Genomic DNA, 19989 nt, shown 5'->3' with positions numbered 1-19989 from the left:
GTTTACTTTCTGCCCCAAGTCTGTGAGTCAGCAAAATACATATATTTGAAGGAGTTTACAAGGATTTTCAAGGAGGAATAAGAGATAATGGAGTGACCCAGGGAAAGAAGGGAGATATGACAATTTAGAAAAATCTTCATGTCTTAAATAAAATAGAAGACTAAAATACCTCTTTCTGATTATCTTCTTCCTCAGAATATGGAATCCGAAAATATGGAAATTGAAACCATTTCCTCAGTTTCAGCTCTGCAGGCTCTCTCTAAGCTGCTTTGTCCGGAAGAGGATGACTTTGAGTCCGGACAGGTGGTTGTATACTTACAGATGAATAGTTCTGATCACACTAAGTTGTGAAACTGTATTTGAACAACTTGTTCCAACCTTGCTGTGGGAGCAGGGCTCTGTCATCTAATACATTCACAGGAGGTTGCAGGACTGATTATGCATGAGAGTATAACCTCTAGTACATTTCTAGCAAACATAATTATATTTTTTCTAAACTACCTGAACACTGAATAGGAAAATAGTTCTGTAACTATGGTAGCAATAGCCACATTTCAAAATGTTTGTCATTTATATTTATGGCCAAAGAATGCTTGACAACCATTACAAAGAGTGGTAGCTAGGATTTTTAAGCCTAGACAATATTTCTATAAAACAAATAATTTTAATTAGACAGTATTAATTAGGCCCCCCAAACCCTTAATTTTTAAAAATTTGTCTACACATGAAAGCAGAACAGAAAATATTTTGAGCCAAATAAGGGGACAAACTAGCTTCAGCCTATTAAAATTGGTTTCCGGCTACATGCTCAGATAGATCTGTGGAATCTAATTAGTTGAATAGCATTTGGAGTCAGGACAGGGAACCTCAGGGAGGCTTGCAGCAGCAAGATGGGCTTCATTTTGGGTAGGAGAGTTGTATGAATTGACCTTTGGCCATTCCACAGCCACTGCCAGTATGCTCAGAATACTCAAAATACTTCCATGTAACCTCCTGCTCTCCATTCTCCTACTCCTTAGATATTAGCAAACTTTGGCTATCAGACTGCCTGTGTGAAGGCAAACAAAATTTACGGCAGAAGTTTCATACTATAGGTGCTTCCCTGGTGGCACAATGGTTAGGAATCCGCCTGTCAATGCAGGGGACCGGGGTTTGAGCCCTGGTCCGGGAAGATCCCATATGCTGCAGAGCAACTAAGCCCACGTGCCACAACTACTGAGCCTGTGCTCTGCAACAAGAGAAGCCACCGCAGTGAGAAACCTGTGCACTGCAACGAAGAGTAGCCCCCGCTCCCTGCAGCTAGGGAAAGCCATCGCACAACAATGAAGACCCAAGGCAGCCAAAAATAAATAAATAAATAAATTTATTTTTAAAAGTCTTGTACTATAGCAGAATATATCAATTTGCTTTAAACTATTTTAATGTTCTTTGTTATCATGACCAGTTTACCATGAATAAACCATCTCCCATGAACATACATATCAATTTTCTCCTCCCCAAATTCTTTTTTGTCATAGTGTGGAAAAACAAGTAGTATAATCTAAATAGGCAGCCAATCCAGTGTCAACCAGATTGACACTGGATTGAGCTTCCACCCTCCAGGAAGAAGTTACGTGGAACAGGGCAGAATCAAATAAGACATGCAATGGAAATAAAATTTGTGGAGGAGGGGAACTGAGTCAGCTTGGAGCCAGGATTAGGAACCAAGAAGTTTTAGTCAGGGAGAATTCTTAGTGGAGGCCAAAGAAGGAAAGAAAAAGCAGGCCATTAGTAAGAGCATTGAATATATACAACAAATAGGACACAGAAGAAAAAGTTAAGTGCAATATATCAATAAGTTTGGGAAGGCCAACTCGTTTTTGCTACCTTAGCTGAAATAGAATGATAAATCCTGGGAAAGGTAAAGTTATGTCATATAGAAAAAGTATAGAAAAGCTAAAGTTATGTCACATAGAAAAAAGTATGTCATACAGGGAAACAGCGATCTGGAATAAAGGGAAGTGGAACTTGTAACTAGAACAGATTCAGAGATAAGAATTTCCCCTGGTTACAAAGCCTGTTTCCTTTGGCATTTATGTATGGAGATGTTTATTTGCATCTACAGGTGTTTCCAGGGGAAAGATGAATGCTTATGAGAATAGAGAGACTAGAATCATTTTACCAAATTGTACAATATATAGAGGAAAATTACTATAATAATGTATGATTCTGTATATCTGGGTTATAAGCAATTTTGAGATAATTGGTCATTCAGACACCACAGTACAGATATCATTAGAGGATATAGAATTGGGGTATCAGAACAGTGGGAGAAAAATTAATGTTTCTAATGAACTATTAAATTCTCCAGGAGAGAAATGGCTTTTCATTTTTTAACATGTATTAATCTTGGGAACTGTAGAATGATTACAAGAGCGATGTGTTTTTGAAAATACACTCACTGAAAACAGCATTTAGAACTGTTGCATACACATTGGTTTATTTACACTATCCCCACCAAGAATTGTTAAGAATATAGGAGATTGGGAAGAGAGTATGTCTGTTGTCTCACAAGGGCATCTTAAGACCTTGAGAAATAAGGTTTACCACTCTGCACAGACAATGTAACAAGGATGTTCTAAGTCTCTTACATATTGCAAAGTGGCATGAATTGCAATGATAAATTGCTCAGATAATTGGATGTAGATTCATGGTAGAGGATGAAATGATATTCTTATAGAAACAATTGCCAGATGGTTTTTAATGTTTTTATTATCCTGATCCATCTTTTCACTTGAAAATTTTATTTTTAATCATTTATTTTCATTAAGTTAATAAACTGAAACTCCTCCTCTGTTCTGATATACGGATCCAATCATCACTGTCCATGGAGAGCATACCAATTTTTGTCAGGAATGTTCACATTTTTATTTCTATGGATTTTAATTTGCTGAGGAAGGAAGCACTCAACAAAACAAGAGGCCCTCAGGTTCCAAAAATGCTTTACCCTGATTGACTATTAGTATTATTAATAATCTGGTGATTAATAACTTAAGAAAAGCACTGCAAGTTTATATGACTTTAGTGATTTAAAAGAAAAAAATGTACAGAATATTTCCTGGGATTTTCACATAAAAATGCCTGTAACACCTTAACAGCAGACATAGCACTTTTGAAGCACCTTTTGCAAAGCAATAGCTACTGTCCCAGAAACCGTTGAGATGTTACAGATTAATTTCTAATTTATAGCTGTTGGAATAATTTAGCATAAAAAAGACACAGATGAGCTTTTCCACCAGCTTTCAAGGACAGACCCTATTCCTCTTGCCCAAACAGGACATTATAACTTGTGTACCTGTCTGAAGTCTTGGGAGATAAGGGCAGGGGCCTGGAAAAGGAGAGTTGGAGGTGCTAGTTTGCCAGGACCAAGCGATAAGAAGTTTCAACTGCCAGCAATGGAATGAATTGGATCTGCAGAGTCTGACATCAGCAAGAACAATTAGTAAGAAAAAAAAAAAAAAAAAGAATTTTCTTGAAGTAGCGAAGAACTCCTGACAGGGACCAATAAGGTGGTTGCCGCTATACTGATGGTGTGTTATACTTAGCTGAAAAACTGTTCTTCTACTGGTGAGACAGGAGCAGTATGTCTGCTGTCCCTGTCCCATACAGGGGGTATGTCTGCTCATACAGAAGATGGCAAAATAAACCTGAACTTGCATGAAGACTGAAGTGGTTCAGCATGTATTTGACACTATTAATTTGGGGTTGCTGTTTAAATCCATTAGTTCAGTGTCATGAGGTGCTGGGACGAAGAAGTTTTTCATATCCACAGTGGAAAGAAGTAAAAGCTATTATCAAGACTTTTGAATGAGTTGTTTGATGTCTAAATACTTAGATTCTATTTAGTGGTTTGTTTTTATTTCTATAAAATTTTCCCATACTTCTGTCCCCCATCTAACTATGACCAGACAACTACCAAAACCCAAAAGGGTCGATGCTCTTATTCTAACACTTGGTTCTAACCTTCAAAGAGATGAATGTGGCTCATTCCCCTAGCCCCAAGAATACATGATTCACTGGGCTGGAACTGGGGATTTAGTCTGATTAAAGATCAATTCTGCCTTGGAGTCTATTAAACCAAATACTTTTTAAAAGGACAAGGAAAACACATTCAAAATAATACTTGACATCTGTCTCTTGGTTATGTAACAACAATGGATAATTAAACTGGGAAGCTTAATGAAACTGTAGATGGAAAGCTTATCAAATTTAAAGTATTACTGGTCATGTAAGTTATATAAGTAGTAATTACAGAATGTTGGACTTTTTTCCTCTCCCCCAGTCAAATAGTTCATCTGCAATGGGAGCCATGGGTCCTGGGAATATTGGACCACCAAAAAGAGAAGCACTTAAAGGTAAGTTATTTAATAAAGCATACAGATCAATATAATCAGTATAATCTTTTCTTTGGGAGCAAAATTATAGGGAGAGTAATACTAACTAACACTAGCACTTATCAAAGATGAACTCAAATAATTGTGGGAACGATGAACAACTATTTACATATAAAGATGTTGTTTTTACTCTAGTGTTGCAGGTAAGTTGTTTTTCTAGTAATAGAAATTAATTTGCCTTGAGTTATTCACATTTTTGGCATATTTCCTGAGATGGAAAACCAAGAAAGTCACATGTGGTTAGATAATTTTTTTATTATTTAGGGTCTAGTTACCACAACATTTAACTTCTTCACGTTCTATGCTGCTATATTCCGGCAATTTCACAGAATTCATTAATTCATTCAATAAATATTTGTTGAGAGCTAATTATGTACCAGGTAGTATGATCATCTCTGAGACTACAATGGAGATCAAAATAGAAAGGGTCCCTTCCCCCATTGAGCTACTAGTCCTTTGGAGAACATAATGAAACAAATAACTACACAATTTTATCTTATGCTGAAAAGCTTATAAATTAAAGCCCATGGGGTGACTTAAAAATCATGGGTCCAGTAAACTAAAATAAATATTTTTGGGTGTTTTCCCAGCATTTTGGCCTATACATTTTCACAGAGTTGAACATTTTGCACATCTTTAAAAATATAGAAATCTGTATTTCTGTTGGTCGTGATCACAGTTACCAGAGGGTGGACAGGGAGAGGAAATGAAGTACTCTCATCAATTTAGGTAATTGTAAAAGATTTTGTCTGGAAAAATGTTTAAAATAATGACTAAAATGAGGTCTGAGTGGACAATTTTTAAATTTCAGTTATTCTACATACTCAAGAGTCTATTTGCCTTATTCAAGAGATAATCACTTCACAGAAGCCTAGTTCAAATTTGGATGTATTTCTGTGCTGCCTGTATTTCTGATAATGTAGGTCTGATAAACTCTAAGTTCTAAGAACAATGAGTCATATGTAAAACGTTATATATAAATCTGTAATTATGCTTTACAAAGCCCATGCTAGATGGAAGCAGATCATTTCAAATGAACTGGCACAAGTGAAAACCTGACAATCAGGTGCATTTCTGGGAATGCTTAACAGCAATCAAAATAATGTTCTGCACCTAATGTGGGTCTCCATTTGCTGCCACAACAGTTGGAACAAATACAAGCTGGGATTTAGCATGCCTATTTACTTTCTTTTTTTAAACATCTTTATTGGAGTATAATTGCTTTACAATGTTGTGTCAGTTTCTGCTGTATAAAAAAGTGAATCAGCTATACGTATACATATATCCCTATATACCCCCCTCTTGTGTCTCTCTCCCTCCCACCCTCCCAATCCCACCCCTCTAGGTGGTCACAAGCACCAAGCTGATCTCCCTGGGCTATGCAGCTGCTTCCCACTAGCTATCTATTTTACATTTGGTAGTGTATATATGTCCATGCCACTCTCTCACTTCGTCCTAGCTTACCCTTGCCCCTCTCTGTGGCCTCAAGTCCATTCTCTACATCTGCATCTTTATTCCTGTCTTGCCCCTAGGTTCTTCAGAACCTTTTTTTTTTTTTAGATTCCATATATATGTGTTAGGATATGGTATTTGTTTTTCTCTTTCTGACTTACTTCACTCTGTATGACAGACTCTAGGTCCATCCACCTCACTACAAATAACTCTAATTTCATTTCTTTTTATGGCTGATTAATATTCCATTGTATATATGGGCCACATCTTCTTTATCCATTCATCTGTTGATGAACATTTAGGTTGCTTCCATGTCCTGGCTATTGTAAATAGAGCTGCAATGAACATTGTGGCACATGATTCTTTTTGAATTATGGTTTTCCCAGGGTATATGCCCAGTAGTGGGATTGCTGGGTCATATGGCGGTTCTATTTTTAATTTTTTAAGGAACCTCCATACCCTTCTCCATAGTTGCTGTATCAATTTACATTCCCACCAACAGTGCAAGAGGGTTCCCCTTTCTCCACACCCTCTCCCTCATTTATTGTTTGTAGATTTTTTGATGATGGCCATTCTGACTGGTGTGAGGTGATACCTCATTGTAGTTTAGTTTTGCATTTCTCTAATGATTAGTGATGTTGAGCATCCTTTCATGTGTTCATTGGCAATCTGTATATCTTCTTTGGAGAAATGTCTATTTAGGTCTTCTGCCCATTTTTGGATTGGGTTGTTTGTTCTTTGATATTGAGTTGCATGAGCTGCTTGTAAATTTTAGAGATTAGTCCTTTGTCAGTTGCTTCATTTGCAAATATTTTCTCTCATTCTGAGGGTTGTCTTTTCGTCTTGTTTACGGTTTCCTTTGCTGTGCAAAAGCTTTTAGGTTTCATTAGGTCCCATTTGTTTATTTTTGTTTTTATTTCCATTTCTCTAGGAGGTGGGTCAAAAAGGATCTTGCTGTGATTTATGTCATAGAGTGTTGTGCCTATGTTTTCCTCTAAGTTTTATAGTGTCTGGCCTTACATTTAGGTCTTTAATCCATTTTGAGTTTATTTTTCTGTATGGTGTTAGGGAGTGTTCTAATTTCATTCTTTTACATGTGGCTGTCCAATTTTCCCAGCACCACTTATTGAAAGGCTGTCTTTTCTCCATTGTATATTCTTGCCTCCTTTATCAAGATAAAGTGCCCATATGTGCATGAGTTTATCCCTGGGCTTTCTATGCTGTTACATTGATCTATATTTCTTTCTGCCGGTATCATACTGGTTTTGTGCCAATACCATAGTGTCTTGATTACTGTAGCTTTGTTGTATAGTCTAAATCAGGAAGCCTGATTCCTTCAGCTCCGTTTTTCTTTTTCAAGATTGCTTTGGCTATTTGGGGTCTTTTGTGTTTCCATACAAATTTTGAAATTTTTTGTTCTAGTACTGTGAAAAATGCCATTGGTAGTTTGATAGGGATTGCACTGAATCTGTAGATTGCTTTGGGTAGTATATTCATTTTCACAATGTTTATTCTTCCAATCCAATAACATGGTATATCTCTCCATCTGTTTCTATCACCTTTAATTTCTTTCATCAGTGTCTTATAGTTATCTGCACACAGAAGTTTTGTGTCTTTATGTAGGTTTATTCCTAGGTATTTTATTCTTCTGGTTGCAATGGTAAATGGGAGTGTTTCCTTAATTTCTCTTTCAGATTTTTCATCATTAGTGTATAGGAATGCAAGAGATTTCTGTGCATTCATTTTGTATCCTGCTACTTTACCAAATTTATTGATTAGCTCTAGTAGTTTTCTGCTAGCAGGTTTAGGATTCTCTATGTGTAGTACCATGTCATCTGCAAACAGTGACAGTTTTACTTCTTGTTTTCCGATTTGGATTCCTTTTATTTATTTTTCTTCTCTGATTGCTGTGGCTAAAACTTCCAAAACTCTGTTGAATAATAGTGGTGAGAGTGGGCAACCTTGTCTTATTCCTGATCTTCATGGAAATGGTTTCAGTTTTTCACCATTGAGAATGATGTTGGCTTTGGGTTTGTCATATATGGCCTTTATTATGTTGAGGTAAGTTCCTCTATGCCTACTTTCTGGAGAGATTTTATCATGAATGGGTGTTGAATTTTGTCAAACGCTTTTTCTGCATCTATTGAGATAATCATATGGTTTTTATCATTCAAGTTGTTAATATACTGCATCACATTGATTGATTTGCATATATTGAAGAATCCTTGCATTCCTGGGATAAAACCCACTTGGTCATGGTTTATGTTCCTTTTTTGTTTTTCTTTTTGTTTTTGCAGTATGTGGGCCTCTCACTGTTGTGGCCTCTCCCATTGTGGAGCACAGGCTCTGGACACGCAGGCCCAGCAGCCATGGCTCAAGGGTGCAGCCGCTCCGCGGCATGTGGGTTCCTCCCAGACCCGGGCACAAACCCGTGTCCCCTGCATCGGCAGGCGGACTCTCAACCACTGCCCCACCAGGGAAGCCCTCTGATCCTTTTAATGTGCTGTTGGATTCTGTTTGCTAGTATTTTGTTGAGGATTTTTGCATCTATGTTCATCAGTGATATTGGCCTGTAGTTTTCATTCTTTGTGACATCTTTGTCTAGTTTTGGTATCAGGGTTATGGTGGCCTTGTAGAATGAGTTTGGGACTGTTCCTCCCTCTGCTATATTTTGGAAAATTTTGAGAAGGATAGGTGTTAGCTCTCTCTAAATGTTTGATAGAATTCACCCATGAAACAATCTGATCCTGGGCTTTTGTTTCTTGGAAGATTTTTTTTTTTTTTTTTGCGATACGTGGGCCTCTCACTGCTGCAGCCTCTCCTGTTGCGGAGCACAGGCTCTGGACGCACAGGCCCAGCGGCCACAGCCCACGGGCCTAGCCGCTCCGCAGCATGTGAGACCCTCCCGGACCGGGGCACGAACCCACGTCCCCTGCACCAGCAGGCAGACTCTCAACCACTGTGCCACCAGGGAAGCCCCCTGTTGGAAGTTTTTTAATCACAGTTTCAATTTCAGTGCTTGTGATTGGTCTGTTTATATTTTCTATTTCTTCCTGGTTCAGTCTCAGCAGGTTGTGCTTTTCCAAGAATTTGTCCATTTCTTCCAGGCTGTCCATTTTATTGGCATAGAGCTGCTTGTATTAATCACTCATGATTCTTTGTATTTCTGCAGGGTCATTGTTACTTCCCCTTTTTCATTTCTAATTCTGTTGATTTGAGTCTTCTCCCTTTTTTTTCTTGTTGAGTCTGGATAGTGGTTTATCAATTTTGTTGATCTTCTCAAAGAACCAGCTTTTACTTTTATTGATCTTTGCTATTGCTTCCTTCATTTCTTTTTCATTTATTTCTGATCTGATGTTTATGATCTCTTTCCTTCCGCTAACTTTGCGATTTTTTGTTCTTCTTTCTCTAATTGTTTTAGGTGTAAGGTTAGGTTGTTTATTTGAGATGTTTCTTAAGTTAGGATTGTATTGCTCTATACTTCCCTCTTAGAACTGCTTTTGCTGCATCCCATAAGTTTTGGGCTATCGTGTTTTCATTGTCGTTTTTTTCTAGGTATTTTTTGATTTCTTCAGTGATCTCTTAGTTATTTAGTAGTGTATTGTTTAGCCTTCATGTGTTTGTACCTTTTACAGATTTTTCCTGTAATGGATATCTAGTCTCATGGCATTGTGGTTGGAAAAGATACTTGATATGATTTCAGTTTTCTTAAATATACCAAGGCTTGATTTGTGACCCAAGATATGGTCTATCTTGGAGAATGTTCCATGAGCACTTGAGAAGAAAGTGTATTCTGTTGTTTTTGGATGGAATGTCCTATAAATATCAATTAAGTTTATCCTGCCCATATGTGCGTCTAACGTGTCTTTTAATGTTTGTGTTTCCTTATTTATTTTCATTTTGGTTGATCTGTCCATTGGTGACAGTGTGGTTTTAAAGTTCCCTACTATTATTGTGTTACTGTTGATTTCCCCTTTTATGGCTGTTAGCATTTGCCTTATGTATTGAGGTGCTCCTATGTTGGGTGCATAAATATTCACAATTGTTATATCTTCTCCTTGGATTGATCGCTTGACCATTATGTAGTGTCTTTCTTTTTATTCTGCTCTGTGGTAGTTTTTTCCATTATTTGATCTTCCAGGTCACTTTTCCATTCTTCTGCCTCAGTTATTCTGCTATTGATTCTTTCTAGAGAATTTTAAATTTCATTTACTGTGTTGTTCATCATTGTTTGCTCTTTAGTTCTTATAGGTCCTTGTTAAACGTTTCTTGTATTTTCTCCATTCTATTTCCAAGATTTTGCATCATCTTTACTATCATTACTCTGAATTCTTTTTCAGGTAGATTGCCTATTTCCTCTTCATTTATTTGGTCTGGTGGGTTTTTATTTTGCTCTTTCCTCTGCTGCATATTTCTCGTCTTCTCATTTTGCTTAACTTACCGTGTTTTGGGTCTCCTTTTCACAGGCTGCAGGTTCAAAGTTCCCATTGTTTTTGGTGTCTGCACCCAGTGTCTAAGGTTGATTCAATGGGTTGTTTAGGCTTCCTGGTGGAGGGGACTGGGGCCTGTTTTCTGGTGGATGAGGCTGGATCTTGTCTTTCTGGTGGGCAGGACCACATCTGGTGGTGTGTTTTGGGGTGTCTGTGAACTTATTATGATTTTAGGCAGCCTCTCTGCTGATGGGTGGGGTTGTATTCCTGTCTTGCTAGTTGTTTGGCATGGGGTGTCCAGCACTGGAGCTTGCTGGTCGTTGAGTGGAGCTGTGTCTTAGTGTTGAATTGGAGATCTCTGGGATAGCTCTCACCCTTTGATATTACGTGGAGCCAGGAGGTCTCTGGTGGTCCAGAACTCGGCTCTCCCACCTCAGAGGCTCAGGCCTGACACCCAGCTTGAGCTCCAAGACCCTTTCAGCCACACGGCCAGGTACATGGGGAGTTTCTTGCCTTTGGTAAGTCTGAGGCCTTCTGCCAGTGTTTAGTAGGTGTTCTGTAGGAGTTGTTCCACATGTAGATGTATTTCTGACATATTAGTGGTGAGGAAGTTGATCTCCACGTCTTACTCCTCCACCATCTTGAAGGTCCTCTGAATGGTTAAACTTTACTGCTACTATTGGAGGGACTCCTGAGGAGGCAGGGGGTGGCTGTGGCTCACTGCGGGGACGAAGACACTGGCAGCGACTGCTCTGGCAAGTACTCATTGGTGTGAGCCCCCTATTTACTTTCAAACACTTAAAGATGACATGTAGAAACCCCAGGCATGTGCTCAGTTGACATAAAGGACAAATGAGAGAGATTTTCTTTAGAGCTCATGTCTATATGAGTAAAATAATGGATTAAAAATGATCATTGTCTCTACTGTTTTCAGTTTCTTTCACTGATAGTATTTTTAAAGAATTATGTCAGGCTTGCATGGAAAAGGTATCAAGGGGCTTTTATATAGTAAAACACAAGGCAAGGTAAAATATTTCTATCCAAATCAGATTGATTGCATGTTTGATTTGTTCTTTTATGTAAAAATATTTTACATATGATCCTATTTGTTTCTGAAAAAATGTGTAATATTTCTTTGCATATATGTTGTATATAATATATATTTTAGACACAATATGTTATTTTATGTACTAAATATTTATATATTATAAGTTTTATATGTGTATATACACATATATGTATATATATTTATGTAGATATAGATATACACACATATACAGAGAGAGAGAGAGAGAGAGAGAGAGAGAGAGACTGGAAAGATGTACACCAGAATGCTATCATTGATCATCTCTGGGTAGTTAGATTGTAGATTATTTTATTTTCTTCTTTTTGCTTATATGTCTTTTCCAAATTTTCTACAATTATTGTTACAACTCTTCAATGTATTGGCTGTGTGTTGATTTAAAAATTTAAGTCAATTGCTACGAATTTAGCTTCTCTGACCAAAAAACAAGCTAGCGATTACAAATAGAAAATATTTCACTTCAGTGATCCCAAACTTAGTGTGAAGAAGAATAGGAGCAATTTCAAGGGGTAAAATGGGCAAAAGCTTCAGCTTTATCTTCCTTTTCTTCACAGTCATCCCTCAAACAAGTGATGAAAATAGTGAGCACATCTGGGATCCAGAGGAGGTTCCAGAAGGGGCAGAGCACCATGATGTGTGGGATATTAGAGAAACACCAGAGTAAGTCAAATGAAGCCAGGAACATGCTTTTTGGGGTTTAAATTAGATGTGTCATCTGATACCAGTCTGTTTTTGACAAGATTCATAATGTAACTTCTACCACATAAAAGATAAAACTATGGTGACACCCAGAAGGCATGTGTAATTGATGATTATTTTTCCTTCTAGAGCAGAAGCAAATATTAAGACATAATACCTTTCTTTCAGTTATTATCTAACAAAAAGTGAAAAGTAGTCATTTCCATTATCAATTTATATTTAATACCATTTAGTTGTATAATGTGGAAGTAACAGTGGGTAAAACCAGCCCATTAAATTACAAGCATTCATACAAACTACATTATTATGCCATGTTTTTGTGTCAAAGACTTGCTTTTAATTACTCACTGTTCCACAATTTCAGTGAAAGCCTATGTTATCCCACCAATTATCAGCTGTTACCTGGACTAATTTACTAGTTATTTTAGGATTATGTTTAGTATATTGTGCAAGCAGGATTAAAGGCTTGCTTTCTAGTCTTTTCAGTAGGAATTATAAATATGAATTTTAGAATTATCATAAAAAGCCTTTCATACAAATAAGTGAAATCACTCATACTGTTAAGGATTAAAGTGTGTTTACATAAATAATTGAAATTAATGATTAAATACACTAAGCTTTAAATATGTATTTTAAAATAAAATCTTGTTTGAATATTTACAATAGCTTGAAAAACAAAGGCAATATTTATTAAATTATAGTGTGCTTTATAATGTCTTGAAAACTTCTATGGCAAATGATCTGAGAACTTTTCTAATTCTGACTGTAAAACTGTGTCTAATGCTTAAAATAAAAACGATGCTTCTATCTTCTATGTCAGTTCTGAAAATAGAAGCAGTGGGAGACTGCAGATAATTAACTAGAAATAAAGTATCCAGCTTTCAAATAAACAATGTAAAAAAAAAGAGTAAACCATAAAAAAAGAAATCAAAGGGGATTTTAAAACATTTCTGTCTGCATCTTAAGTGTGAAGGGAGTGAATCCCAGGTTATGTTTATACAGCACCCTCACCTCCCTATGAAAGGTAAGATTTAAGTCATTCATTTGTCACATAGTTTAATGAATGTCAAACATCCATATGTGGCAAGCTCCAAATCTGAGTAAATTTTTACTTTTCATCCTGATGTTTGATGTTCTGTAGAAAGAATATCCCTCAAAGCTTTAAATGAACAAGAACTCCAGTCAGGATATGAAGAAAATTGCTTTATAAGATTTTTTAATCTCTATTTTCTATCTTATGCAAATACATTTCAAACCGTCCCAATTGGTAAAGAAGAAAATGGGTAAAGAAGGTGAACAAGCAGATCACAAAAGAAGAATCACAAGTTACCAATACAAAAATAATGAGGGCCTGAGCTAAGTCACTGGCCTTGGAGAGAAATATGAGGGTCTTTATTTAAGAGATATTTGAAGGAAGATTTGGTATTTGATTAGATATAATGAATGAGAGGAAAGCAGTAGCTAGACCAAATCCATGTGGGAGTCCTGGGCATATAGATCAATATCTTTCTGTTTTGTTTTAACTTGGCTTCACCTTTGTGAATACCTCGTAGCTGTTACAGTCTATTAAGAAAAAGTGTACTATCTCAAATAGCTATTTACTGTTAGCCCTATTCCAACTCAGAGAAGTCCCTCTTTCATCCTTGGGCATTCCTATTTGCAAGTGGTCAGAAGTTCAATGTCTCCAGATACAATTTTCCAACTGCCTACTATATACATTTGCCTGGATGTCCCAAGGCACCTCACATTCCACACACCCTAAACCAAACTCACCATTTCCCCTTCACCTACATTCCCAATCACAGTTAGTGGCTTCACTGTTCACCAAGTCACCCAAGCGAGTAACCTCAGCATCATCTTTGATGCTTTCCTCTCATTCACTATATCTAGTCAAATACCAAATCTTCCTTCAAATATTTGTAAATGTTTACTTACTTCATTCCATCTAAAAAGATAGGGTAGGGACTTCCCTGGCGGGTCAGTGGTTAAGACTCTGCGCTTCCAGTGCAGCGGGTGTGGGTTCGATCCCTGGTCAGGGAACTAAGATCCCACATGCTGTGCAGTGTGACCAAAATAAATAAATAAATAAAATTAAAATTAAAAAATAAAATGATATAGTTCATTATGGCTGGGGATTTCTATAAACCACTCTTTCCCTAGGGTCCCAAATTTGGGGGCAAGGAAAGATTTGTGAATTGTCATGTGTGAGGTGAAATACCAGGAAAATCTTTCACTGAACTAAGAATTCTGTAGTACTAGATTCTAAACACTATAGTTGTACCTGTGCTGACTACACTACCAGTGTTTCTACTGTAGAATTTTTGAGGTAGAAAACACAATAGAGATCATTTGGTTCAAACCCACCCCCTCCCATAAATTGTACAAATCCGGAGGCTGAGCACATGAGTTTGTATCTTGACCAAGATCACACAGTTAATGACAGAAAGAGTACTAAACCTGGATTTTCTAACTCTACACTGAGGCTTAAATTTAACAGAGGAAGGTTTCCATCTATCCATCAAACCCTGGATTATGGGCTCACTATTCTTCTGAGCCATTGTTTTCCAGGAAAGGACCTTCCTTTTTTCTTCTGCTTTTACTCTTATTAGAATCTTATTAGAAGTTCCCTCAGTCTATTTTATTTGTATAGCTCTGAAATAGTCAAGCTTTATTTTTAGAAAACAGTATATACAACATAAATCCTGACAGTGTTAGGTATTTTTGACTGAATTTCTAGACTTTTGTTCCCTTATATTCTGCTACATGCCTGAAAAACTGCAAGTACTTTATTTATTTTGTCCTTTTATTTTTTGTAATAGCATGTCCTCATAAGTTTCTAGTTTTCTGCTCTGTGACAGGAAATTGCTCTTTCATTTGAGTCTCTATATCACTGGCTTTTTTTTCAGATATGAAATTGTGTTCAAACAGCAGGTGGGAACTGAAGATATGTTCCTGGGATTGACCAGAAAGGACCCTTCAACTGCATGTTGTAAGGATCTAGTGGTAAGCCTCTCCCCTCTTCCTCATTTTCCATTTGACCATTATAGTTAAATTGACTGTTGTATACATAATACCATAGGCAAGGCTGTAAACCCTTTAAAAATAGTGGTTGCTATGTTTGAGGTACTAAGGGAATAATAGGATAGACAGTTTAAAATTGGTAAACGTGTATAAAATAAACTAAGTTTACACATGCGGATAAGATTTACAAATAAACAGAATCATATGACATAACACACTACTTCTAGTCCTAATAAAACTGCCCAATCTGGACTGAATTTTCTTTCATCCTAGTTCTGTCCCATACATGTCATCTGATTGGTTATTAATTTCTGATGAGTGACAGTCAATCAAAATGAAATATTTCCTTCCCTGAATCTGTCTTATCTCTTATATCTGTATTTCTTTTAATGACTCAGCTTACATTGGGGGACGTAAAAGGGGATTTTTTTTTCTTAAATTTTGGATCTGAACTACTGACTTAACACTCTCAAAAGACATCCAAAATGTTACTTGGCTCCCTTATCTGAATGACACTAAAGCATGTTGAAGAGCATCCTTTGCCAAGCCACTGTTTCTGTATAATAACAGTAGCGATACCAACAATATCAATAAGACTTCCTTACTGGGCCTAAGCAAGAGTGTGGAATGCAACTCACTTTAGCAATATACACTAGTAATTCTAGTGTTTGGTGCTGGGAATTTATTTTTTGAGATCAGGGGCTGTGCATCTGTATTTTCCCCTCCCTCTTTTATAATACTCTACAACACAGAGTTCTGAAGTACCCATAGGAGATGCTTAATATTTTTCCTTAAGCAAAAGATAAATGGATTCTCTCTTTTGCATAAACTTCAGGTTTTCTCTTATTAGCAAAATCTGGCATTCAACTGGATCACATAACATAATGGGAATAGCGTCTTTAAGGACCTCAGGAGATTTTTCAAACTTAATGAGTTAAGGTTTCAAGTGATCTTGAAGTAATTAACTCCCAGGGTTTTACCAGTAATATTCAAATTTCTCTCTCTTAAATGACTGTATGATTATGTTTTTGATGTTTGGTATTGCGGATTACTGTAAACTCTAAAGAAATTCTAGGCCCTAAATAAATAAAACTGTTGTGAGCTTTTCCATTTCCCTCATGCAGCTTGCTCCCAACATTAATAATAAAGTTATGCTGAATGAAGAATCTTGGAAACTAAATCACACCTCAGAGTAGGAGTACACAATTTATCTAAAACTCGACACATATGTACAGAAAAAGGCTTGATCCCTCCCTCTAATGAGCTTATAATTGACTGGGGAGACTAAACTAACATAAATGAACTCATTTTATTATTAATAATTAAATTCAGTGTTGACGATTTTAAGTTTGCCAGGAGTTCAGAAGGTTTGGATAAGACATGGACACCTTTGAATGCCAGAAACAGATGGAACATTTGTTGGTGCTATGGCACTTCATCACATGTATAGCATTCTTTTTCTCTTTCTTTTCCTTCATACATTCAATCTTTAAATACTACTACATACCAGGCACTGTCCTAAGTACTAGGGATACAAAGACAAATAAGAAACAGTCAATTACCCTCAAGGAATTTATAGGTAATGAGACGGACTCCTAACAAATCATTGCAGTTCACTACGGCAAGTACATATTTAGAGGCATATACCAGGTACGTGGTGACATGAAGCAGAAAGGGATCAACACCAGGTGGATAGGATTTCTCCAGTGGACAGCATTCCAAGAAGGGCATTCCAAACAGAGGTAAGAGCACATGGAAAGGTATCCAGGCATGAAATAGCATGACCTATTTGGGTAAGCATTGAGTGTAACAAGAGTAAAGAATAATTGTGGACAGTGGTACTGGTAAGCTGTCTCTCAAAAAAGAAGAAAAACAGATTTGCGGCTTGAATTTTATCCTATAGGCATATTAATGATGACATCCACTGTCATTGCTTAACCCCACTGGGAAGACTCCAACTGCAGAGGTTGATGACCTCATCTCAAATATTTCTTGCACAATTTTTAAGCTTATTATTCCTGTTAATAATATGGCATTTTTCAACTCTAAGACATCATCAAATTGTAGATGTGCCATTTGTTTAGTTACATAGGAAAAATAGGTATACTACCACATTAAATATACACATTGATTGTGTGATTCATCCCAATAACAGAAACATAAAAATGTGAGGAAAATAGCACCTTAGAATTAGCTAAATATGTTATTTGGGTCCTGGACCTCATCTCTATGTAACAATCTGACCCAGAGACTTTAAGAATAAGCCCTCTGCTTAAGCTGAGGAAGGTAATAGGAACACAAACAATCTGTTTAAATACAAGGACTGATTTGGGGTTTAAAAATTTGCAAGAACCACCTTTCTTTACCCTCCCCAGACTCCAAATAAGAAAGCAAGATTTATGAGTCCTAAATCAAAGTGTTGATCCTAAACAAAATTCTGAGTTAAGAATATGTATGTCTTCAGCAAACCTTCCATCTTTTCCTTCTAACTCCAGCCCAGAGAGTTCCATTATCCAAATTATGCTCTACTCCTGAGTTTGTAGTTACCAAGATTCCCGTGCCTTAATCTATATATGGGCATTTTATTTTCAAAATAAAAACTGTATATATTTAAAGTGTACAATATGTTGATTTGATATACATATACATAGTGAAATGATTACTACAGTCAAGCTGATTAACATATAATCTCCTCACATACCATTTGTGTGTGTGGGTGTGTGTGGTGATAGCACCTGAAATCTACTCTTAGCAATTTCCCAATATTCAATACAGTATTATTAACTATAGTCATCATGCTGTACATTAATTTTAGAGCTAGAACTATGCCAGTGGTTTGCAGGTTTGTTTTGTTTTGTTTTGTTTTTAGCTGCCAACTCTTTTCTTCAAACAAAATTCTGTGAGAAAGCCTAACATATAAAACACGCACTACTGCCTTGGTTAAAAGGGTACTATCATCTATGAGACAGCTCCTGGGAGAAAAACTGAGGCTCTTTGGAACACAGTTTGAAAGTGTTGATTTAGACTTTCCTCCTTATATTACAGTTGGGAAAATAAAGTCATGCTTACAATGTCTCTTACACTGATATAAGAGTCTAGAGGGCTTTTCCTCCTAGGTGACATGCATATGTTTTTCCTTAAACTTCATGAGTAGAATTCCTCTGTCTTATTTTATTTTATTTTATTTTATCTTAAATTATGTTTTCTCTTTTATCTTCTATACTCTCCATCCCTCCCCACAAGACTTCTACTATAATGGATTTGATACATATCCTTGAATACATATTTATCATTGTTTTCTGTAATTTTTAAAATTCAACAAATACGTATTGAGCATTTACTACAGGCCAGATGCTTGACATACAGTGTTGAGCAAAATAGATATAAGGTTCTTCTTCTCTCCAGGTGCTTACTGTTAAGAGGTCAAATAGTCCATAAGCATCAGCACATATTTTCATAGATCCATCCGATAAGGAAACAAGTCCAAAAGGATATAGTTTATTACTTATACAGATGGCATAAGCAAGATCAGCATGGTATCAGCTCCCCATGTCCCTTTGCCCCACAGGACAACATTGAACTACAGGAGCCAGATGACAGGTGACATGAGTAGTGAGGCACACTTGCTGAAGAGCCAACTCTAGACTGCAGCTAAGCTGTTTTACAGCCTGCCTCTATACCCAGGGGAAGGGAGGTGGAAAATCCTATGCCTTATTGGAACCTCATGGCATCCTCCTGCAGGATAGGGAGCCTCCCGCAAGGTAGAAAGACAGATAAGAAACAGCCTTGAGGCAGCTCCTCACAAGACTGCCTACCTTCTCATGCTCTAAGAGAATCACAGGATTTTCTGCCAAGATCTAGGGCAGACTGAAGTTGAGCCTTGCCTACGTGGCCTAGGTGAATAGTGCACAGTTACCAGAATGCCATAGCGGAGCCATTTCCCTACATTTACAGTCCATAAATAAAAGTTTCTATCCTGATTGTCTTCACTTAACATGATATAGTAACAGCAAACAATTTATATAATGCTTAGTATGTGCCAGGCATTTCTCTAAGAACTTTGCACATAGTAACTCATTAATCCCTATGCCAAAACTCTATAAAATAAGTGCTGTTATCCCCATTTTACAAATGAGGTTACCTAAGCACAAGGAAGTTAAATAAGTTGCTTAAGGTCACACATTTAAACTCTGGCAGAACTACGATTTGAATCCAGGCAGTTTGAATTTGATAGAAGTGATATGGATACAAAAAAGAGGAAATCCAAGCAGACTTCACAAAACAGGTGGGATCTGATGACATTTGAAGAACATAATAGTTGGCCAGGGTGGAACAGCTGTCTAAGCAGCGTAAACAGAATGAGCAAAGGCATAGTGCTGTGAACGTATATGATGTGTTTTGAGAACTATATGTGATGTTCTTGGAGCCCCAGAATGCACTGGTGCAGAGTAATAAAAGATAAAACAGAATACCCAGCTTAGAGGTAGTTGTAAAAGTCTTTGAATATCATACCATATGCTGTGGACTGAATTGTGCCCCCCCACACACAATTCATATGTTGAAGCCCTAACTCCCAGTGTGATGGTATTCAGAGATGGAGCCTTTGGGAGGTAATTAGGTTTGGGTGAGGTCACATGTGTGGGGCCCTCATGATGATATTACTGCCCTTATACAAAGAGATACCAGAGCACTTGCCCTGCTTGCTTTCTATCCCTGCCATGTGAGCATGGTGAAAAGGCAGCCATCTACAAGCCAGAAAGAGAGCTCTCACCAGAAGCCAACCATGCTGGCTTGTCTGGCATTCTCAGACTTCCAGTCTATAGTATTTTGTTATGGCAGCCCAAGCAGACTAAGATACCATGAAATTTGG

The 19989-nt window shown here is 37.1% G+C and overlaps 1 protein-coding gene across 1 annotated transcript in view; it reads left to right on the top strand.

The window, feature by feature from the left end:
* Positions 1–19989, top strand: part of DNAAF6 (dynein axonemal assembly factor 6) — a 41866-nt gene that overhangs the window by 6170 nt on the left and 15707 nt on the right. The window contains exons 2-5 of the mRNA XM_067022874.1: positions 196–303; positions 4322–4394; positions 11954–12059; positions 15005–15101. Coding sequence (XP_066878975.1) covers positions 199–303; positions 4322–4394; positions 11954–12059; positions 15005–15101 — 381 coding nt within the window. The 5' untranslated portion in view covers positions 196–198. The remainder of the gene's footprint in view (positions 1–195; positions 304–4321; positions 4395–11953; positions 12060–15004; positions 15102–19989) is intronic.

The sequence above is a fragment of the Kogia breviceps genome, chromosome X, assembly GCF_026419965.1.
Source record: "Kogia breviceps isolate mKogBre1 chromosome X, mKogBre1 haplotype 1, whole genome shotgun sequence".
In the NCBI taxonomy this organism is placed as follows: domain Eukaryota; kingdom Metazoa; phylum Chordata; class Mammalia; order Artiodactyla; family Physeteridae; genus Kogia; species Kogia breviceps.
The sequence above is the reverse complement of the archived record's forward strand: the minus strand, read 5'-3'. Positions and strand labels throughout refer to the sequence as shown.